General features: G+C 38.2%; 1 protein-coding gene across 10 annotated transcripts in view; it reads left to right on the top strand.

The window, feature by feature from the left end:
* The first annotated feature begins 591 nt into the window (after positions 1-591).
* Positions 592-24,574, top strand: part of LRCH1 (leucine rich repeats and calponin homology domain containing 1) — a 124,532-nt gene continuing 100,549 nt past the window's right edge. For 3 of the 10 annotated variants that reach the window (XR_007891114.1, XR_007891110.1, XM_051634841.1), the window contains exon 1: positions 594-873. Coding sequence is in view for 4 of the 10 variants with exons in the window: in XM_051634841.1 (XP_051490801.1) it covers positions 630-873 (244 nt within the window). In the remaining 6 variants the exon portion in view is untranslated. Of the gene's footprint in view, positions 874-24,574 lie in introns of all 10 variants that reach the window. The other 7 variants (XR_007891116.1, XM_051634878.1, XM_051634868.1 and 4 more) reach the window with 3 other exon arrangements.

Raw genomic sequence — 24,574 nt, 5'->3', positions numbered from 1 at the left:
TTGGACTCACTTCAACAGCTCCATGTCCTTCTTGTGTTGGAGGCTCCAGAGCTGGACACAGTACTCCAGATGGGGTCTCACAAGAGAGGAGCAGAGGGCAAGAATCACCTTCCTTGACCTACCGGCCACACTTCTTTTGATGCAGCCCAGGACAGGGTTGGCTTTCTGGGCTGCGAGCACAAGTTGCTGGCTCATGCTGAGCTTCTCGTCCACCACCACCCCCAAGTCCTTCTCCTCAGGACTGTTCTCAACCCATTATCTGCCCAGCCTGCAATTGTACTTGAGATTGCCCGGACGCAGGTGCAGGACCTCGCACTTGGTCTTGCTGGAACGCCGGGTCACACGGCAGGGCAGAGCCCACCCCTGCCCCAGCCCCGCCGCGCCGCCCGCCGCCGCTAGGGGGCACCGCGCCGCGCCGGGCTGGGGGGAAAGGGGCGGTGGTGCCACCGCGCATGCGCAGTGCGCGCGCCGCGCCCGGGCTGCTGGGCTCCGCCCGCTGCTGCGCTGCGCTCCCCTCCCCCCGCGGCCCCGCACGGCAGGAGGAGGAGGAGGAGGAAGGGCGGGGAGGGAGGCAGGTCCGGCGGCCCGCTCGGGTACCCCCAGCGGCCAGGCGGGCGAGGGAGGGAAAGATGGCGACGCTGGGAGGCGAAGCGCAGCCCTTCCCCGCCGCTGCTTTGGCGGCGGCAACGGCCGGGGTGGGCGGCGGCGGCGGCGGGTCGCTGGGTTTGCAGGCGCCGTTGAACCGCGGTCTGGAGCGGGCGCTGGAGGAGGCGGCACACGCCGGGGGGCTCAACCTGAGCGGCAGGAAGCTGAAGGAATTCCCGCGCAGCGCCGCCGCCCTCAGCCACGACCTCTCCGACACGGTGCGGGCAGGTGAGGCCAGGCGGGACCGGGGCGCGGAGGGGAGGGGGCGGCCCGCCTCGGGATCGGTCTGCCGGCCTCGGGGTCTGCCGGCCTCGGGGTCTGCCGGCCTCGGGGTCTGCCGGCCTCGGGGTCTGCCTGAGGGGGCGGGGAGGGGGAGAAGAGGGGTCGATTTAATCGCCGGGGGACCCACCTTCTCTCCCCTCCCCGCCCCCACGGGCATCCTCGTACCCTCCGACCTCCCTGTGAGGAGGACCCCGCTCCCTGCCCTTTCAGGCAGCCTCCGTGACATGAGGCGTTCGCTCGCCCCCTGCGCTCGTCCCACACGGAAACCGAGCCCGCTCCCACCTCTGCGCCGACCCTGTGCTTGCTTCCTTTTTTCGTTCCCCTTCTTGTTGTGTGAGGTAGGTGTTTGCTCCCATATGGCTGTGTAGCTGCACACCCCCCTACACTCCTTCCTCCCTCGCCGCTCCATTTGGTGAGGCAGAGCTGGCTCTCCCGTGGCACTGCGAGAGCCTGTGGGGGAGATTCTTGCTCGCACCTGTCTTCGCTCTCCAAGAGGGAGGGTATTTCTGCCACCCTTCCCTGGCCGCTGAGGTTTGAGGTGGCAGCCAGCTCATCTTTGAGTCAGTTTCATGAGGAATGCATGCGGGTGCCAGGCTGGATACCTGCTCCTTCCGTTCCGCTGCATGGAGGTGGACCCACCTGGCATGGAGGGGATGCATGTCTGTATGTAACCACATGTAACCACTCGTGTGTCTGAACATCTTACCTGTTTGCATGCCACAGGTGGAGACATGTCCATAGGAATACTTTTGCTCTACAGCTACTCCAGGGAGCATGCTACCTCTCACAAATGCCACTTGTCTGACACGGGTTGACATGCACCCTTGTATCCTTACAATCATGTAGACATAATTCTAGCTCTGTATGCCATCCAGTCTTACAAGGCAAATATGGAGAGAAATCTTTGTTCTCACAGGCAACCTACATATTCTGCCATGGGGGACACAACCCTTGCATTAATCTATAGAGGGGACAGGACTGGTGAGGGGTGGTGTATCCAGTCTGTGTTTATGTTGCCCTCACACCCTCCTTCCTACTTAAAGAAAGCACACTTGTTTCTCACCTAAGGAGGCAGACGTCCAACAAAGGGTCATACTTGTTTTCCCACCCCTATTTGGGCTGAGGCTTGGGACCTAATCTATTCCTTACATAGTCTCACTTGGTAGAACAGTACAAACCTTCACTAGAAGGTATTATTAGTGTATTTGTAAGATCTTTAGTGTACCACCTCCGCCTGCCCTTTTGTGTCCCCATTTGCCTGCTGAAGATAGTTGTGTTGTAACAGCAAAGGAGCAGACAAGTAGTCACTTGTTCTTGTCCCACAAAAGAGCAGGTGCTATACCTGCATGCAAACATGTGATTACATGAACCTAAATTTTAGCTACTCCAGCACATAAAAGTATTTATGCCTTCCTGTGTGTGGAGTCATATGTGCTGATTGCATACTTATATCTGTCCCAGCTATAAAGAACAGACTAATGTCTCTGTGTGGTGGGTGTCATTTGTTAATCATTTAGCTCTGTCACTTGTTCGTTGCTGGGTGGATTTCACAGTGGTCTGTATGAACACCTATATCATCACGTTAATAAAGAATTAATATGAAGGAAACTTGATGCATGAAGCTACCATGAACTGGTAGTGTGAGTTTGCTATGCTGACCATTAGTTGACTCAGTAACAGATGTGGTAGTGAAAGGGATAAGGTGTTATAGTGGAACTGTATGCAGAATGACTTTCAGCTTGTCTCCCCAAGCGAAATGTTTTATGTCTTTTCTTTTTTGAAGTTGTAGGCTAATGGAGATATGCCAGGATATAAGTACTTCGGAAATCCAGAAAGTTAGCTTGTTTGGTTTGACCTAATATTGATCCAAACTGCTGGAAAACAAAATTCTGTACTGGAAAAAAATATTTGATTGACAGTGATGACATGTTAGTATTTGTATATTATCTAAGTATATTCTTTACAAGCATGAGCTGTATATTGTGTGTAGGTAGTACATACTTGTTACATGCTTATTTGTTCATGTAAGTTTTCTGTTCAGAGGAGCTCAGGAAAGAAGTAATTTGCCTTCAAGTATTAATGTGCTTTTGTCGGAGTTTACATGGAAGACCTTCAGTATGAAATTTAATGTAGGGTGGAATTTTCATTCTCATTTTGTTTGGTATAAACAGCAGGATAGAGCAGCCCATGTCTCAATTCTGTAACTACAGCAGCCCTTTTTTCATTGTCCCCTTTCAGGATAACCATGTGTTACTCTATAGTTACTTTATATTTTTGTTTGTAACTGTAGCAGTTTAATGGGAATTGTTTGCCTTGTGAGTTATATGTTGATGTATTTCAAAAAAATACGTGTTTCTTTTCACTTGTTACATTACATAAGTAGAATATGTAAACAGAAGAGATGCCTGGCATAAGCCCAGATTTCTGAAGCTCATGGGGCAAACTCTTGATGGGAATTTTCTCTCTCACTTCCTCTCCATAAATGTGCACAGTTTAAAAACAGTACTTTCTTGTACTTCTTGGAATATGTCCTTAAAGTGAGTGACACTTACTTTTGGAATTGATGTGCTGACATGTCTCTGAAGCCCTGAGGCTTTGGTGTTTGGGATAGGAGTAGCCTTTCACTGTTAAAGCTTTTTTGCTGAAGGAGACCAATCTCACTGAAAAATAAAGACAGTCCTTGAGTTAGAGAAGGCTACTCTGGGGGATTGATCTGAGGTGCAGGGAATTTCCAGAAAACTGAATCCATGTCTGCCTCTTTACAATGTCTTAAATACTGACAGTGTTTTTGGATTCAGAAAACTGTGGTCTACAGTGACTATGGAAGAAAATCTAACCAAGCTTGTTTTCTGTAGACAGAATTCTGAGTGCTCTGGGTAGGTCAGAGGGAGACAAGTGTTAAATTCTGTTAATGCTTTTTTTTTTTTTTTTTTTCTGGCATTGTAAGTTGGATTTTATATAGCAATTGATACGCTTATGAAAGAGATGTAGCTTGGTTACCTTTAATGGCTAGGAATGAATCGTTTGACTTTTCTCAGTCTTATTGCAGTTAAATTCTACAGTAACTGCAGAGGCTTAACTATACTGGTCATTTTCTATTTGTGAAGCTTCTTGGTATGCTCTTTCTTCATTACTTTTCTTTGCATTGAATAGATATTGCTTATAGAGACAGTCTTTGAAAGATCTGCTCAAGAGCTGAGTGACCTGTTTCAATGAACTGTAAGATAGTATCTTTGCACACAGAAGGGAGTTTGCATGGTGTACTGCACTGTTAGAAGAAAATAAAACTTATATGTAAAGTATCTTGAGTTTAGTCAGATGTTTTAAACCACATCAGTGTAGATGCATTGCAAAAAACATTTCAAAAATAATAAATGCTATTCTTATCACTTTTATTACAGGCTGGGTTATGCAGAAAACAGTGGCACGGTAATCACATAGTTCTTAAGTAATAGTATGCAATTATATTCCTCAAAACCACTGGGAATGCTAGAAGCATGTTAGTTGATAAAAGGGGAAGAAAAAGCCCCAAAGCTGTTACTTAAATTTGTAACCATGGCTGCCTTTATCACTTTAGCCTCTTCCTGTAGACTTTGGCTGAATTTCTGAGCACAGAACCTCTGAAACTACTCTGATGAATACCTGATTCTTCCATTTCTACTGTGTGAATTAGGCACATGAGGGAGCATTACTTACTGCTGATTCTAATGATGTGGGAGCGAAGCAAATATATGTATTTTTTTTTTAATCAAGTGTTAGGGTGTTTGAAAAGAAATGCAAATTGACATACTTGTTTTGTTTGCTGGTTTGGACAATGTGAAATTCTGCAAGGAATATGGATTTATTTTTTGTGCTTTAGAATGCTCACTAGATAAAAGAACCTGTTTTTGTTTTTGGTAGGTTTTTTTGTTTTGTTTTTAATGTTTATGAATGTTTTTAAATGTTTATAATGTGGCCACCAGATGATGCTGTGCTGAAGACACCTTAACTTGGCAGCATCTTTGAATTACTTGTCTGGACTGTATAACTACAGATGTGTTTTCAAGATGGTCCAAAAATCTCAGTAACACCTGAAAAACTATCTGAGAACCTGTAGAGTTTAAGTGTTGGGCTTTGAGGGACTTAAGCTTGAGTTTTGAGATCTAAATGCTTCCAGTAGCATAATGTGAAGGAAAATAAAATGAAACAAAGTTACAAGTTGTCTTCCATCACAGTTAAGTCCAGGAATTAATTTGATTGTATTCAACAGTTTGATGTGCTGTCTGCTTGTCTGCCTGAAAATTAATTTCTTTTGTTCATGAATGATACTGGTTCAGGTGAAATGTGTTCCTTTCAGTCTCTTTGCTAATAATAATAAGTAAAAAACCCATTCTTATTTCCCCCCATTTATTTATTTTTTTCCAAACAAACATCTGGGTATATTAGATTAATGTAATTCATTCTCGTTGATTGTCTCTATCTCCATTATTAATGTAATTCCTCCTTCACTTCTGGGAATTCTTCTAATAATAGCAGCAGGCGTGCAGTTGGTTGCACTTACTATAAATGCAGTTTGTACCGGGAAGGATGTCACAGATACAGACTAGTTTGTGCAACTGCGTATTTTTGTTAAACAGAAATGACTGCCAAACAGACTCTTCTTTAGAATTAGGTTCTTATTTGGTCTCTATGCAAGAAAAGAGATTTGCTATGTCTTTCTTCTTTTAGGAATTCTTTCTGATAATTACTGCTTTTAATAGCTTATAATTCATCATCTTGAACTAATATTTTGATTGGATTGTGAATTTTTTAGATGAGGGTTCTTGAGAACCTTTCATTTCACACATTTTATCCAAACATATCAATGAAAATAACATCTGCAATTACAGATCTGAAAAAAAGAATAAAACTTTGTTTATTCTTTATGTTTGATAGTCAGTCTTTTCCTACAGCCTTCCTGTGTTTATTTGAATATTTCTAAACTTACTTATTCTGTCTCTTACACAAATAATATCCTAAGTTTATTAAACAAATAAGAGAGGAGGAAGTGTATTTGTTTATTCTCACAAATGAATTGAATACTGTCCTGCAGACAAAATTTATGGGGTACAACTCTTTTTGAGGTTACTATACGATGTGTCTATATCAAGGCTAAACAATGAAAATAAATCCATTTTGTATTCATTATTATGTACCCGACAGTATAAATGCAATTTCAGATGGTAACTTCATAATGTAGTCTGTTTGGGGATCTCTGTATATTCTAGTTTCTTTTTTTTTTTTCTGATAAGCAACGGTTTTCAAAAGAGCTGTATTAAACTAAATGCATTTTTTAGAAGCATAGCTGTGCTTAGCAACTTAATAACAGCAGAATACCCTCCAAAGCCCTTGGGGAAGAAAAAGAAAAAAAAAAAGGCCCAAAGTCTGAGTATGTCCTTGCTTGTGGATCATATGAACATCAAGGCTATTGGCTCCTTGTTGAAAAGAGTCTATTAGTTCTTTTGCTATATAGAGTCTAGTCAGTTGTGCTTTTGAAAGTTACCTCTTTTGTCTGGAGATGTATGCCCCCACAGCTGAAATGCAGTCAGTGACTTTGCAGGTACCTTAGGCTCTTCTTAGCAGAAAAGAAAGTGAATTCACTCAGATTGCCTTTTGTTGCGTGAAACAAATTAGGAGTCCTCAATTGCCTGGTTACTGTTTCGGAATGCGGCTTGAGCAGATTAATGTCTTTCTGCCATTGACTCTGTGTGTATGTCCATCTCCTTCCCCAGTGTGGGGTTTGTTCTGTTTTTTTTTTTAAAAAAAGGTTATTTGCTAGCTTGCTTTGTTTGCTTGCTTCAAAACTAGCACAAGGGCTAAGAGAGGTAGGAGAGATGGCAGCTTAACAACTTAGGAAGGACATGATAGGAGAGAGAGTGAAACCTCTCCATTTCAGCAGCAGGTAAACTCAGCTGTTTATTATTAAAGCCTTTACCTTTAAAGTTAAGTGCCAGTTTATAGTGGCTACCTAGAATTCCCAAAGCCATGTTTGGCCATGGTGTGCATTTAAATGAATGAAGATTGCTTTTGTGGAAGTGTCAGTTTGTGTGCCCTTGGCCTATCTGCTTTGGAAAAGACTGACTCAGAGCTCCAAAAATGAGATTGTGGTAGTAAAGGTGCTACAGGTTCCTTTTCAAATGCTTCTAGTGGAGCAAGTTTGGTTTTGGAGATCCATTTGCATGTGGTCACAGGCCTTGTGGGAGGGAGGTAGAACCCAAATATTCCTATATGGCTTGTGTGTCACCTTTTCTTCCTTCCCCTTGTCTGTTTCTTTTGTGTCCTTGGCACAGAAAGTGTCTTAGTTTAAACAGGAGAGACAGTGTGAATCCTACTACAGTTACTATATGTAGAGTTTGTAAAACACTGAATGGTTTTGTGAGAGGAAGAGACCAGGAATTGACTACAACAAAGTAGAATGGGTATTTACCCAGTAATGGTTAGAAAGAAGATACTATTTAAAGGCAGAAGGTAAAGTACAAGTCAAGTTCAAATTTAGAAAACAATGTGTGCAAATATGGAAAAAGTGGTGGAAGAAGAGCAAGGATTATAAGCAGGGAGGTGAGCTGAGGAAAAAACTGAGGAAAATTGGTTTCCTGAGCAGCGATTAGAATTTTTTGAACAAGAGAATTAGAAAAATATGGAGAAAATTATTTGACTGTAACATAACATTTACAGTCTTTGTGCTACAAGTAATAGTATAAAATTAATACTTGAAAAGGTTAACTGTTGAATTTAAGTTTGGGAAGCTTAGAAGGAGAATCTGCTGACATTTTTTGCTGCTTACAGGGCTGTAAGAGCAACCAAGACGATGGGAGTGATGTTCTGCATGTCAGAATGACCATTCTAGGAAGGATGAGTAACTTCCCTAGGCAACAGGCTGTTCATTCTGCCTGTCATCTTCTTGGTTGCTGTGTTAGTAAGCATCTACTAGATTTGTGAACATCCCCAAGCTGGTTAAACCCCTAATTCGCAATTAAAATTGGTATAATTGAAATGACATTTCTGAAACCTGAGAGGTATCGCTAATGTGTTCTGTTGAGACTAGAATGATGAAAATAACCCATTTATTCTTCTCCCATGTATAAAATTGAAGGAGCCAGAAATGCCATCACTGTATTCAGCGTGCAGATCATCATCAAAAGTGGAAGTGGGTGTTATATCTTCTGCGTCTGACTGCTCTCTACTGACCATATTTTGCAAGGTGTAATATGCATCACAGTAGCTCGTGGGGCAGGTACTGAGGAGTTAAGCTTCTGGAGGAAGAATTACTTTCCACTAAATTTGTGGGTAGCTACGTCTTTGTGGGAGGAGTTCAGTTCTAAATTCTAATGCATCTCCCCAGCCTCTTTCCCCCGAGAGTGTCTTGCTGGCCAGCTTGCCTTTTTATTCCTTTCTTTCCTTGTATGGTGCAGAACACTATAATATCTATAAACCTCCTAACTATTTAAAAATAGAAGTAACAATAATAGTCTTTAGTCCTTCTATCCCAATCTGTAGGAGAAATATTTTAAAATTAAAAAAACTAAAGTCAAAACTTTTGAGTGAGACAGCAATCTCAGCAGAGGGTTGGTTTTGCATTTAATTTGGAGCTTGAGGTTTGCACTCCCTTTTGAAGCTTCATGGAATGGTTCATGTTCAACTGAGCTTGTGGGAATTCTGACTCCTTTAGTTAAGAGCTGGCTGATAATTTCATGATGCCAGTGTGAGGGAGCTCTTCTAGGTATGGTTAGAGAAGTTACTGGAAGTAGCTGGAGGCTTTGAATATCAGAATGGTGTTCTGAAATTGATCTTTGAGAAGCAGAGCAAGAGCAAAACGGTGGGGCACCAGCTTAACAGTGATTTATCCTGCTGAACGGATAGGATGTTTTATGTTAGTTTTCTGTAGCTGGGTAATTTTATTCCTTGGTGCAAGTTGCAGTAATTGTGATACTGAGTCTGGAGGATGAGAACTGGTACAGGTGGATGTCTTTTCCTTGGTTTAAAAATGCTCTTTGTAGAATGGAGGGAATGATTTGTACCGAACATATATGAAAATATGTTGGAAGATACTTGTTGTCTATTACTTTTTCTGTTTTTCAATAGATTAATTTATTGAAGTAAACCAACTGCTTGCCTATATAAATTACAAGTTTTGTAGAGATGATAAATGTTCTTTGTCTCCTTACAATTGTTTCTGCACATTTCTTGATAATCCTTCCTTTTTGAAGTGGATATTGCCAGTATCAAGGTAGACTTGAAGCAGGTAGATACCTGCTTTAAAAACAAAACTTCTTTCCTTCCAAGACTACAGTACTGTAAAATGCAATGTTGATAAAAGATACAATTTCTCCTTTTTGGATTTTAATGTATAGACTACTTAGGTGTTTTCTACTAAGGCAGCTCTATAAGTACTTCTTTCTGGTGGAAGGAGACACTTCTGGGACAGCTGGGATTAATATGTGGGTGGAGGATTTAAGGTAAATCATTTTTTGTATTAGAGAAATGAAATTCAGCAAAAAAAAAATAATCCCTGGAAGTTTAAACATGGCATAAGCCTTGATTTCTTTATAATATGAAGTAGTAGGTTTCAAATGTAGCAAAGGATCTACAAATGACAAATTTGCTTTGATTTATTGTATGTATACTTACATGTCAGGCTTTTGAACATTTGAAGTCTGCATCTTTGAGTTATTTGCAGTGACATCACTCCTTTGTAGCACTTCATTAGACAGAAAAAAGGAAAAATGAAAAAATTTAGTGAGAATCCCCAAGTTGAAATATAGCAATAAAAGCATGAATGATGAGTTTAATTTATTGTTTGGTGAACAGAAACAGGTTAATTAAAAGTGTGTGCAAAGATAAAGTAATAATAACTGAAACTGATGGAGAAGTTTTGGAAAATGGGCAAGAAACAGGGTGGGCAAAGAAAATTGAATGAGAGATTAATCGAGGGAAAGAAGTGGAGCAGAATACACCCTTGGATGAGGTTTACAGGAGGTAAGGCAAGGTACCCAGAATACAAATACAACTTTTCATGTATAGTAGGAGCATTGTTTCAGAATTTAAAGCTAGAGAAATTTTCTCATAGTAAGTGAAGTAATTATTGAAGTGACTGTTTTTTTTGTGGAAGGTATTGAGGTCTTTTCCAACCTTAGCCATTCTAGAATTCTATGTTTGAACTTTTAACTGTTTATGAATTTAGTAACAGGAGAAATTGAATACTAGACAGGTTGTACCATTGCCATTGTTCCAATACTGTGTTTTGAGAATTGTGAGGCCTAGCTGAATTTATTCAATTCAGTCTTTTTAAGGCATGGCAAGTGTAGTGACAACAAAGCTGTCTGTTTATTCGGTGGGGAAGGAGAAAGAATGTAGTATCATTCATATGATATACAATGAAAAAATACCAACAGTGATGAAGATTTCTGGGATGGGATTTCTGGTCAGAGATTAAAGGAGCCTTCTCAGCAGTCATGGGGAGGGTAGAGAGGATATGATGTCCTGGTTATTAAACAGCAGCTGTGGATGGTTATGGGGAGAAGCTTAAACCCAGGTTTCCCATGCTTGTGTATGTTGTGTTGCTAGGGTTGATTTTTTTTTTTTTTAGCTCATTCCATTTCAAGAAAATTGTCTTTTTGTCTTCCACTATGTATGATGTTGTTTCCCTACTCAGTAAGTTTTGCCTGCAGTCCCTGTTCCAAGATTTGAGCTTCAGTCTGGCTGAATGCCTACTCTTTGCCTGTGTTTCATTTACCAGCCAGTTCAGATTGCTTTGTGTTGGTGACTTGGTTTTTTCTTCCTCAGACATGTCCTGTCACTTGCAAGTTTTACCAAAGGTGGTATTTTCCTCTGCTTAGTAGTTTTCTGGAGGAAACATGTATGACGGAGAATTTTTTTGTGGCATCCATCTGAAATGCTTAATGTTTCTATACTTTGTATACAACGTAACATACTTTGTCATGGTGTGTAGTTCTTGATTTATTTATTTTTTAATCTCTCATTAATAGATGACATAGTTTGTTCGTCAAAACATGCAGAAACTAACAGAGTGGTTTACTGAATCATAGCTGTGTTACAATGGACATTTTCGCTAGTCATCTGAATTTTCAAATTTGATGGAAAACTAATTTTAGTTTGAGAATGTGTACTTGTATCTGTTATTTTTCTGAGGTCTCTTGGGGGAGTGAAAAAGGCTACTGAGTCTGAAACTTCTTGTTTTTCTTTAAAAAAAAAAAAGGTGCATTTTTCCCCCATTTTTTTTCCCATTATTCAAATTCAGTATGAAAAGTTGATCTATGGCAAGCTCCTCAAAGAAAATCTTTGCAAGTGGCATGGATCTTACGATTTGAATGAAAATATGACATAATACAAAATACCCAATAACTTCTGTTTGCTAAAATTTTTATAACGGAATTTAGAGACATGACAGCCTCTCTTTTGTTATATTCTTTTGTATTGTGTTACTGCAGCTTTTACTGCCATGTGTGCTGTGTATACCTTCAACATTCAGCCAACCAGTCAGGAACTTTAAGGGTGGAGAAAGCAGTCTTGTGAATTGCTGGTATTTTAATTACTTTAAAAGCCTTATATGTAATTATATGGAGTGTTAATATAATGACTTGGAGCTAGTTTTTAGCATAGACCTCATTTTATGTTTCTGTTAAAAATTACCTGGCAAACTTTGCTCTTCTCAATGAGTTATTTCATTGTTCTGTAACAATGCAGGTTATTCCTGGTTTTACAGATTGGGGAAACTGAGGAATAGAAATTTTGAATGCCTTAATCCAGATCTCAGAACAGATCAAGGATGAAACTATGAAAGGAATCAAGCTTTGCTTCTCTAGCTTTTATTTTTACGTCTCAATCAAGACAGAGTAAGATACCTGGAAGAATGGAGGTTGAGGCATTTGAATTGAAGCTTGGTTCTGGAAAGTGTTGGGATAGTAGTAAAGACGTAAACCTTGAAGCTTTCATTATGGCCTTAAGCCGAGTGTGTGATTTTAAATGTATTATGACACAATGCAGAAACAAAAAACTCACTTATAGCAATACATAGTACAGAAGCATGATGATACAATTCAGAAATATTCAGAGTATTACTGTAGATTTGCAATGAGTTAAGAATCTGGTAATATGAAAGAGTATTAACTTTACAAAAAAACTCCCAGTATTTTGGCAAGAAGTGCTGTACTCCCTCTGTTAATTTTCATATCTTTGTACATTTGGCTTCCTAGAGAACTGAAAAGGTTATTTTTGGCCTACTGCCTAGGGCTAAAAATGGCTTCTGGAATCTTATAGCTCAGTTTGGTGTTGAACAGTTCTGTGCGGTAGTAACATAACTGCAGTAATTGTTAGTCTCACTGAAGCATTTTAGTTATGCACTTAAATGTTAAGCTGTGGGAGATGTGGCCATGTGATCCTTCCAGCTTCAGTTTATCAGAAAAATTTAAGCCATGTTTGTCTATGAAGCAATGGTAGCCTGAAAAAAAAAAGAGGCATTTCTACAAGTACTCATTAAAAGGGAATAAGAATGAGTGTAAAATACAGCATGTAGAGGGAAGGGCTCTAAAATTAAGAAATAAATCATGATATTGCTGTGGGAATAGTGAAGCACAAGCATTGCAGTTGAGACTATACATGTGGGGGATAAAATGAGTTTGGGAAGTTTCCTTAGGTTTCTATCCAGTATAGTAGAATTTACCTTTAAAACTGGAAAAAAAGCCCAGAAATCGTCTCTCCCCCAAAAGACCCCAACAAAACAAGTACACCTGAATGTATACTTATAATAAATGTAGGTTTTTGAATGATTTTTGAATAGTTCAAATAGATACGTAACTAGGAGTTTGGAATAGTCAGAATAATGAAGGGCTAACTGTTTAAACGTGAAAAATCTGACTCCAGTAAAAGGTCTGAAAAGAAAAAGATTTATCAAAAGGCTGGATGTTGCTTCCTTCTACTTCCCAAATCTGTTAGCTTTTTCTCATTGCTTTTTTTTATTGGAACAAATGAGAATTATGTGTGGTGCTGTATAAAAGTAAGTCCTTTCCAACTAGAAATTGTATAAAAATACAATTATATTTTTGGTGAGTGAGTGAACACAGCATGGACAAACTCTGCATGAGAATCAGTGTTGCTCTAGATGTAGTTCATAAACACCCATTAAACGCTAATTCTAAAATATCCTGAGAATTCAGAATTGGGGTTTTTTGTGTTCTAAATTTGCAGTATAAGGCTTTTTTAACACATTAGTCTGGAAAGATGGCCAAAATAAAACTTCTGCAGGATACTTATGTTCAGTCTGCAGAATGGTTGAATTTTGTTTACCTGGACTAATCAGAAACCTTGTCAGTTGTCTTAAATACAGCTGTTCATCTGAAACAGAATCTTGTGTTTCCAGTTTTGATGGTTAGGTGGTCTGAGCTGTTTACATTTCTTGCTTACAACCTCTAGCCAAATACTTTTAAAAATAGCAAACATTCTTTAAAACTTATTTTTATATGTTATTTATTAAAGATCATTAATCTTCTCAATTAACAGTATTTGAAGAATTTTTACTGTCTAAAATTCTTCTTTCCTTTTCTCTAACAAAATCTTTATTTACCTGTGTTTTCATCACAGGGAAATAAAAATATTTGCAGTTTGAAGGTATTCTTCTGCTTGAAAAAAAACCAAAATGGGTATCTTATGTGCTCAGTCTTAGTGAATTTACACTATATCCTTACATGTGTTTAAATATATTAAATGCCTTATATAAAAGATAAAAGATTTCAGCTACTCTACTGTACACATGATACAGTTCTACTGATTTCATGTGTTTCTAAATCATTCATTGATGCATGAAATAATCTGAAGATAGGCCAATCAAGATGTGTGAAAGAAGTCCAGACATAGGGAGAAAAGTATTACTTTATTGCTAATTATTATGATTAAGTTATTAAGTTAAGGTTATGTGAGCATTATATATCTTTTCTGTGGAAGAAGGTAATTAAATCCATGGCAAGCAGTGTTACAAAAAAGAAGGCAGTGAGCAATAAGCTGTTAAGGTTTTGTGCTTTATTAACAGAAGCTGCTTTCTTTTAGAGGAATTCCTCTAATATTTCAAGAATATTTAGTCACTTCTCTCATTCTTTACCAGATGTGTCTCACCTTATTTCATGCTGCTGTTTTCATTCTGGGGCTAGTGGTCTATACTTGTTAAAGCATGGAATAGTTGATATGTCTTAATACTAAAACAGACTTATGTTGATATAGACTGTCTGCATAATACTGGCCATAAATTTCCCCAAGTCTTTGTATCTAGATCAGAAATTTATGGCTGTCATGTACTGTCTCAATTTTAATGTACACCAGTAATAATTAGTTATATATTTCCTTTGGAAATACATAAAAGAAATTGAGCAAACTGTTTTGTATTTTAGCTTCAACTTCTGATTCTTTCTTTTTCCTTTAACTACTAGATCAGATATTCACTCTTCTGCAGTTGTTGATAAATTATTTTTTACCTTTATCTTTAATAAACTAAGGGCTTTGATTAACAAGGGGTAATTCATGCTACTGCAATTGTCCATCTAGCTTCCTACAGAAAAGCACTGCTCATCTAGTGACAAGACTATAGGTTGCTGAAAGTGGATCTAAAGTAATGGGACAGGCTGTGAGTTGTATTGTTGAGGAGCTTGTATATGATTCTACCTGCTGCCCCTGTTCCAGGGAAGGTAACTGCCAACAGATGTGTGGGGGGCTGAGTTGAGGCTGCTAATGCCTTACATTGCTCTGGTGAATGATGCAAGGGCTTGTGAGTCAGTCCTAAACAGGTGAACCTTTGGTGTTCTTTTGTGAAGTATGATGTCAGATCCCAAATCTTGTAATTTCATGAAGCCTCAGGTTTTTGGGTGTTGAAACCTTTTCATTGTCTTTCACTTAGTTATTCACTCAACACTGGACACAGCAATTTTTAAGGTGCTTTGCATGTACTGTCAGTGGGGTAATGTGTGTTCAGCTTATCAATAGTTGCTATTAATGCACCCAGCGTTCTTGATAGTCTTTTGCACCTTAGACTCGGTCCCATCACTTCCCAATACTATGATTTTCTTCTATGTTGTATTTTTAAGTTTTCATTTGACAGGGTTAAGTATGAGCTTGAATGTATTTAACCTGCCATGTGCTCTGTGCCTTCACACATCTATAACCTGGCCTTGCTGCAGCAATGGCTTTATACTCAAGGGGGGAAAGATAAGAAAATCTTGACTGATGTTGGGCTGTGAAGAAATGCATCTAAAATGTTTCTCTCAATGTGCTTAAAGACTTGAGCATATTGTTCAGTTTCTCTGAGTAGATGTCAAATTAACACTCTGCCACAAAATCAAAATGACTGATGTTCTGGTATCAGAAAGGCTCTTCTAGTAGACAGTATATTCACATGAGATCATAGAATATGATTTGTTGCAGCAGTTTACAAATTTCAGCTTCTGACAGTGTTTTCTAAAGTTATGAAGTATTACATTTTCCTTGTGATAATTTTACACTTGTGTTTCTTTTGGTGTTTTGCTATATGGATTAGGGACATAAAAATGAAGATTATTTCCAATGTCAAAGATGGTTTTATACCAAACATAGGAGAGGTTGCTTTTTAATTAAGAATTCCTCCTTGAGTATCCATTCTGGAATGGATTGCTTGAGAATTCCGTTTATAGAAACAGGATGTTTTGATTTTATGAAATGTGGATTTCTTGGGAACTCATTTTGAGAAAGTGTTTGTCTGCCTCCACCCTTGGTGGATTGCAGATGACATCAGATTTTTTTATGTACTGGTGCTACAGCCAGTACATAAAGACCTGTTTTTGAAGTGTCAGTGACATAAAAGGAATTGCATGCTAAGCAGTCTTACTGTTTAAGGTGAATTGATGATATTGATGTCCAGGTGATCATATCTAAGGCAATCAAAATAGAGTAGTAGGTGGTTTGGATTTTTACCTGTACCATTTAAAATATTCTAAACAATTGCAGTGTAACTTCCACTTTAAATAATTTTGTCATCTTTCAGAAACATATCCCTTCAATTGCCTTTCTTGGATGGCAAAGCTGTATTGTTCACTTCTCTTTATCTGTGGTTTTCTCTCACTTGTAATAATTTTGGTTCAGCTGGTATTTTATTTTAGTGGTAACCTTTCCCTTTGCAACTTTTTTGGTTAAGATCTAATCACAATTTCACAAAAACAGCTTCTTAAAACTGAATATTTGTAAATAAAAATGCAAGAATCAGTTAAAACATGTAGATAATTTAACAAAAGCCTTAGTCTAACTTTGTATCTAAATGTTATGGAATCATAACTCAGGATGGAAGGAGCCCCTGGAGGTCATCTTGTTCAACTGTCCGTGCAAAGCAGAGACAAGCATGAACCTGTTCAGTCTGTTCTTGCCAGCTGAAGCATATTTCATTTAGCTGAGGAATTCTGAAATATCTTGAAGTCCCAGGTATTCCTCCTGTTGCAAATTGTCAACATTTTCTTTGTGAAAGAATGCCCAAGGTGATTAAATTTTGTTTACAACCTTGCTTTGCATCTATGCAAAATGTACTACTCAGACACCTTTTTCTGCTGACGTATTTACCTGTAAACCTGTTTGTAGAGTTTTGCTCCAGTTGTGTATTGACAAATCCTGGCACACTTTGTCTCTCTCACCAAATGCAGACTCTCTGTTAGTCTGTCTAAGGAATAGTGAAGAAAGGACTTGGGTTAAAGTGTTTGGGAAGTACTTTTACAACACTTTAAAAGATAATTTGGTGATCTTGGTTGTTTTTTTAAAGCCTCTCCTGAGTACATTTGGGTTCCTCCATGTCAAAGATGTGCATGAGGAACTTGTAGCACTCAATACTGAAATGCTTAGCAAGAAGATTAGGAGACGCAGATTTGTTTAGGTTGAGATAGTTGTTTGTTTTCGTTTTGTATTTTTTTTAAATTTTTTTCTTTGAGATCTAATGGCAACTGTGGAATATGTGGTTTTGAAACTACTAAACTTTTAAAATGGCACGGTGGTAAATTTTGCTTATTTGTTCTGGGTTAACCCCAGTAGGCAGCTCAGGTCCCACACGGCTGCTCACTTATTCCTCACCAGTCAGATGGAGAGGAGAATTGGAAAAGTAAAACTGAAAATTGGTGGGTTGAGATTAAGACAGTTTAACAGGTAAAGGAAAAGCTGTATGCGGAAGTGAAGCAAAATAAGTTGTGGGGTTTTTGGTTGTTTTTTTTTTTGTGGGTTTTTTTTAACAATTTGGTGTGCAAATTCAGGTAGGGTGAAAAGTGTCTGTACCTGAAGTTACTGGCAAAATCCCTTCTGACTGCTATGTGGGATTTTCTCAGTTTTGAATTTCTGAAACAAATGATGCTTTGTAGGCCTAGGTATTAGCAGTGTAAGGTAGCTTACTGTCTTGTATCTGCATAAACCTCAGTGCAGGTTTATTCAGCCTGTTTTCTTGGCAAGGTCTTCTGTCATGCTGCTGTCAGCATCTGTGTTTCATAGAATCATTAAGTTGGAAAAGACCTTGAAGAACATCAAGCCCAACCTTTAACCCTACTCTACCATGTTCAGCCCTAAACCATATCCCCAAGCACCACATCTATACAACTTGTAAACACATCCAGGGATGGTGACCCAGCCACTTCTCTGGGCAACCTGTTCCAATACCTGACAACCCTTTCAGAGGAAACATTTTTCCTAATGTCCAGCCTAAACCTCCCCTGGTGTAGCTTCAGGCCATTCCCTCTTGTCCTATCACTACTTACTTGTGAGAAGAGACCAGCATCTACTTCTCTACGATGTCCTTTCATGTAGTTAATTGAAGACAGCAAAATGGTCTCCCCTCAGCCTCCTTTTCTTTAGACTAAACAGCCCCAGTTTCCTCAGCCTCTCCTCATAAGACTTGTTCTCTAGACCTTTCACCAGCCTGGTTGCTCTTGTCTGCACCTGCTCCACCACCTCGATGTCTTTCTTGTATTAAGGTGCCCAGAACTGAACACAATACTTGAGGTGGAGCCTCATCAATGCTGAGTACAGGGGGAGGATCACTTCCCTAGATCTGCTCACAACACTATTTCTAATACAAGCCAGGATGCCGTTGGCCTGGGCCACCTGGGCACACTGCTGGCTGATATTCAGCTGCTTGTCCATCAGCACCCCAAGGCTTAATTAGTTCAAAATGAGTTTCAGTATGTTTGTGTCACTGTGACTGTAGTAGTATAGATGTCTGTTTACAATGTGACTTTGCAGTTATGGCTGTTGAAAAATATTCTTGCCCACTGCGTAGTATGTATGGTCTTGAATACTATGCCTTGGTTTTAATTTTTGCTTTCAGACTGTGTTGGGGAAATTGTAGTGCTGTATCAACAGTAATGTAAATAATAAAATACTAGGAGAATTTGTTCTTATCTTCCAGTATCTGAATGTTAGAAAATTATTTTCTTGTATTTGTATTAACTGAATTTTTTTCATTGTATGCAGTGATACATCTACCTAACTTCATTAAACATTATTTTAATATGTGAATATTCCTCTCCCCTCCTACCCATTTAGAGGAAGAGCATATATGATAGAGGACAAATACTTCTTTTCTGTATGTTTACTTCTCTTTAGTTTTGTTAGCAAATCACCAGAAGCTGTGGTTCTTAAAAGCAAGACAGTTAAAACCTATTTTCTGAATTTAATTAAATTAAAATCTGCAGAAGCCATCTGCAGCAAGATGATACCAGATTACTTTTATGATTTGGCCATACATGAGTAAAATGGTTTAGGTAATGAAATACGCTGAAGGCTGTTCTACTCAGCATTTCTGTAGTTTTGTGGGATTTTGTTTCTTTTTTGTATGATATTATTAGCTTGAAGAGCAGTAACATATTTAATCAAGTGATGTCTTAGAATGTAACTCTCACAAAATTTTCTTCTAGTAATTGAATTTTCCATTCTGAAACGTGGTTACCAATGTTTTCTACCTCATAGAATTTTAATGCAATGTTTACCAGTATTTCTGGATTTTTTTATTATTATTTTTTATTGCCATAATACTTACCCGTAAAGGGCTATAAGCTTTCTGAATGCTATATTTCAATTAGTGAGAACCTTCATGTTTTAACTGGAGTAACTTATAGGAAGGGTACAGGCAGCAAGTATGTTGGGAGGCGACAGATTTCTGTGTAACATTAGAATAGTATTAGCCCTCCAAATACAAATGTTTTTGTGCTTTCTGTTAGCATTAGAAGCAAGGAATAAGTGTGGTATATTAGGCCACTGGCAAAATAGTAGCAAATGGTGATGGTTATACTGTTTTAGCAGCATAGAATGATTTTGAACATGCGTCTGATTAAATGTCTTTTAACTGTCCCATGTATTGTCCTTATACATATAATAAGATGTTAGTTTTAAAGAAAAAGGAAGTACAGTGAGGATAGCAATTTAATTTATATCCTACTGTACTGCATTTATACAGTTCAGTAGCATGTAAGTATTTTCCTTGGGGGATTGCTCTGTGTTCCTTGATTTTCACTTAAAATGTTTGTCAGTCAGTGTACCTGGCAGTAAATTAACTGGAGGAAGTCAAGTGTTTACATAACATCATTTGACTACATCATCAGAAATGTTTCTAGGGACTTTCCACTAGATTTCCACTGTGGTAATAGGTAGTTTTTTAGACAAGTGCTTTTTGTTTGTCATGGGTTTGTTTCTGTTTTGTTTTGTTGTTTTTTTGGCTTATGTTCTCTCATTAAAACTGCATTGTAAACACTGAACTGCAGAAACACCCTTAGCTATCTTGACTGCAGTTTACTAATTTGGAGCAAAATTTTTAAGTTGTGTAGCATGAATCTGTTCTTTTTCCACAATGTTGTAGTAGTTAGTTTGGAATGGCACAATGAATCCGTCTGCACTGTATGTGAAAGGAGAGTAAGATGACAAGGCTGAATCTTAGGATACCTGTCGGAAATTACTTCTCCCCTCTTTTGCTTTAACCTCTGTTGTATAGTAATGAAACTATTTAATTCACAGAAGAGTTGGCCTTGCACAAATACCTACTCACCTCCCTCTGACACTGAAGAAAGATGAAGGGAACAGAAGATTGAGCCAACCTCTCTTTTTGCAGAAAAAAAGGAATTCTGAGATATAACTCGTCAAAGAGGGGTTTCTTTAATCATAGAATCCTAGGGGTTGGAAGGGACCTCGAAAGATCATCTAGTCCGAACTTTTTATTTCTTTTTTCATTGTGCAAGAAGGTGGATATGTAATTCAGAGTGGTTGTTTAACAGAGGAAATTTTATGAAAGTGAATGTATTATTACCTTGCTTTCATCTATTTTGTTTTAAATTACTTATGCTATTTGAAAGAGTAACTTGAAAAACAGTTTTTAATACCAAACAGAGTTCTTCAGCTCTCAACAGGACGTTGCATTGTACACTTAAATACTTTCTTTCTTGTAACTGAATCTATTAATTTATGACTCTATGGAAAATTCTTTTTACTACTTTTTTGTGTCATTTTTGTGTGGAGAGAGACAAATGATGTGTGGTTGCCTACCTGGTATCAAATGAATGATATAAATACGAAAATTAAAGATGAACTAATCCAAGTTAACAAAGTAAATGCAAATAGGTTTACCATAGCTGCCATACCTCTCTGACCAGTGATTTATGATACCATGTACTTCTACCAAATAGCAAGAATCATTGTGTAATCATGTTTCCCATAATGCTAATTTTCATTTTAGAATTAATTAATTGGCTTCTGCAAGGACTAGTGGGGTCAAAATCTCTCTGAAGGTTACCAGGTCAGTCTTCCCTGTTTTAGTGAGTCTATCAGACCAATGTATGTGCTTCATGTTTGCTTCAAAGACTTTGAGGAAAATTTAATTTATAGATCACTGTTACTTTGTATCTGTGATTGCTGTGTATATATATTACTCAATTATAGGCCTCTCTAAGCCTTTGTAGAGGAGATAGGGTACTTATTTGCCAGAGAAAGCCACAGTTAAGCCATGAGAATGTATTTCCTTAACAGACAATTCCCTGGGTTAACTATTGACATAAAAACACATTTGTTTTTAGTTTCAGAATTATGTGCAGGCAAAATAATTCAAATTATACTGGCTAGTGAAATTACTGCTTACCAGCATTTTGTATAAAGAAATTTCTCAAATGAGGATGTACTTGAATAAAGAACTGTCTCAGTCATTGTGCATGGTATTCTCATTTGCAGGGGTGTGCAAGCACATGCCCATAGACACGTGAGAAAATTTTGTATGCAAATATACACACTTCAGGCATATGGACTTAAAATTTGGATTTTAATTTTCTTGTAACTGGGAGAAAAAAGGCATGTTTTTATGGCCATAATTTGAAAATTACAGGTCTTTTTATGGTAGTTGTGGGAACTTTTCAGAATCAGTTTTAAGAACGCTTGTGATTTACACAGACTTTTATTTGAACAAGTTGTGTATATATTTCATTCTTAATTTGGTTGCTGCTCAGAGTACAAACTTAGGAAAGTAAGTCCTTTTTACACTATTTTCTGCATGGCTACACTTTCATGTGTTTTGGTAATAATGTAGCATTAGCTGTTTTGTTGTATAGTTATGTATGTTATATAGTATATAAGGTATATGCAGCTGGCTGCTGATTTAATATCCCTAGTTTCTGTCTTTACAGGAAAAACTAAACTCCAGCAGTGTATAAGCATCTCAAAATTCTAACTTCATCTTTCTTTTGCTTGCACTGTGCAGCTGCTTTTCTAAGCATGTTTGACTGCAGCTTAGCAAGAAAAATATTTTGCTTTTCTCTTCACTTAGGATTTTATGATTTAATGATTTCTGTTAATATTTCCATGTCAGTTTTAATGCTGTATGTATTATTATTTCCAAGACCCCTTAGAGGCTGAGAGGAGTTACCTGTCTTAAACGTATGTACTAAGATACTTAAGACGGTCTTGTTATCTGTTTTCTTATTCCTTTTTGCTATTATCATAATGTTCTGCCTTTCATAAGCAAAGGAAATGTCTTTGTGTTTCAGCTATTTGATCGCATTTTCTTCCTATGTGAGAAATACTAAAAGACAGTATTTTAAGTGGATTAAATACAGCTCCATGTTTTTAATGCATGTAAACAAACAAACAAAATCTCTTCTCTGGGCTGTGTTTGTATCATAATGCATTCCTTAAAAATCAATCTCCAGCCACTAACTCTTCCTCTTAGATGTCAGTGGATTAATGTCCCTGTGTTACTTGAAGCAAGATGTGTTAATCCCTTATTCAAGGTTTAAATCTGTTAATTCTATAGAAAAACTGCTTAGAAGCTGAAGCAGTTTTGTCATCCATTGAATTTCAGGTCTGACAGAGGCAGTTTTAAAAAAAAAAAAAAAAAAAATTTTTTTTTTTTTAAGCATTAAACCCAGAGGATGAAATTAGCAGTGAAAGTTGACTTATTCTGTAATTACTGATTTTTCATTTGGATAGAACTGTATCAGCTGAAGAGATTTGTCTTATGTATATGTTAGCAATTAGCACAATTTGTAAAACTGGATCTCGAAAGCAAAATAGTTGGTGCTGAGGCTTCAGTCACATTATTGTTACAGATTTAAAGGGATTTTATTTTTTTATTTGTTCTGATAGTCTGCCCTTTTAGGAGTGTATTTTCAAGTTTCACGTCTCTTAACAGTTGGTGTGCTCTCTGCAGTGCTTTATGGTGTGGCAGGTGGTGATGATAAAGAGATCTGATCTTTTGGATTCTTGATCTGAACTACAATGCTGCTGTATACACAATGCATTTTCAACAATCTGAATTGGTTTGGGCACTTTATTTAGAGTGGCAGGAGGATGCCTATAAAATATGCTACCTTGGAGGGATTGTGTCAAGTATACTAAAAAAACCCCCACTTCCTGTTCTGCTGAAAGAGGAGGTTGTTATCTCTGCTACTGCTTTGAGGGCCAGAATGCCTGTAGCAATTCTGATCATATATTGTACTTTGAAAGACAACTGGATCTAACACTTGCAGAGCTGCACTTATGTGGCTTACATTTGGCCGTTGCCCAAATTTTGTTTTAAAAATTAGTGTTGTTTGGGGTGACTATTTCTTCTTCTTGTGTGTGAATTCATAAAGAGGTATCTCAGAGGTCCTATCCAACCATGATGATCCTGTGATTCTGTAATAAAAATAAGTTTTTTCCATCTCAGAAGACTTTAAATAAGACTGACCTTGTTTTGAAAGAGGCTGGAGTACCTTGTAGACTGAGGGGGGGGTCCTGCCTTGGGGTGTGGGGCACAGGGGAAGAGAATTTTGGGTTTGCACAGGATCCATTAGGGCATGATTTGGAGATGAAACAAGGTGGAGAAAGGGAGTGATTTGAGGAGGAACATGTATGGGAAACAGGACTATTTAGGGGGAAAAAAAAGGCCAGTTACTTGTGAATAATCTGCTGGTCGGTACAATTGTCTGACTATGCCTGAGGGTGAGATCACAGTGGGGTTGGCTGTTGGAGGAGGGGAGTTCTGGCCAGCTTGTGTGCATGTGCATGCACACAGCCTCAGGGCTCTCATGACCAGATGACAGCAACTGGGGAGACTGAGTGTCTGAATCCTGCTGCTGGATGGATCCACATCATGCATGTGTGTATATGTCACTGTTATGTCTGTGGCAAATTATGTACAGAAGTGATGCATATGTGTGCCTTGTGTGTGTCTGCCTACTGGGAATACATTTTCCGTCTGGCTTCAGGCTGGACCTAGGGCATGGAGCTGCATTAGCTTCTCTTCTCTCACTTTGTCCTATCTGACCTGATATTTTTCTATAATACATTTTTGTTATGCTATACTGATTTTGGTGTTTCAGTATTTGTGCTTTTTAAGGTATCTTAATACGGATCCTGGATAACATTTGTTGTTGCAGATACCAAGTATTTTATGTATCCGCTTCTCTATTAGTGTTTACTTAGAAAAGCAAGTCTTCTACAGGAGTTAAGTGAAAAGTGTTTTGCATAGACACCAAGCACAATTGTAATGTAAAAGTTCAGGAATTGGTGAAGTGACATGGGAAATTACTCATTATAAAGAGACTTTGATTTTACTGACTTCTGTTACTTGTACACTTTTAAGTGGCTAGTTTTATTTTTAAAAGTAACACAGAGTCTTCAGTAGTACAGCACTGTTGTCAATTGAGTATGAATTAGCTGTTTTGTTTAAATCAGGAGAGAAACAATGTCACTTGACTATGTGGCATCCTTCCCACCATCACTACAGTGGATTGCATATTTGTGACAGACTATTTCAGGACTATCTTTTAGTTATGTAACTTTCAGTCTCTAATTTTTAAATATAATTTAACAAAGTGTAACAAGGATTACTGAAAATCAGGGTAATATATATCAATACAGGTGTTCCCCTAACTATGGCAGGTATATATGCTTAAAGTCTCTTTTGACAGTCCTGGTGTTTTGCAGGCACAGGAATGGGGACCACTGCAACAGCCAGGGTATCTCTATGACTATGTAAAATCAAGATTTATGTAGACTGTGCAACTTCAAAGAAAAACCTCTGATGTAGTGTAAGGTACACAAAACATTGAACATTTTTACTGGATATGTAATGTTCAAGTGTGTGTAAAAGTTAACTCAGATATTCTTTATA

The sequence above is a fragment of the Apus apus genome, chromosome 1 (genome assembly GCF_020740795.1).
Source record: "Apus apus isolate bApuApu2 chromosome 1, bApuApu2.pri.cur, whole genome shotgun sequence".
NCBI lineage: Eukaryota > Metazoa > Chordata > Aves > Apodiformes > Apodidae > Apus > Apus apus.
This window is presented reverse-complemented; position numbering and strand designations above follow the sequence as displayed.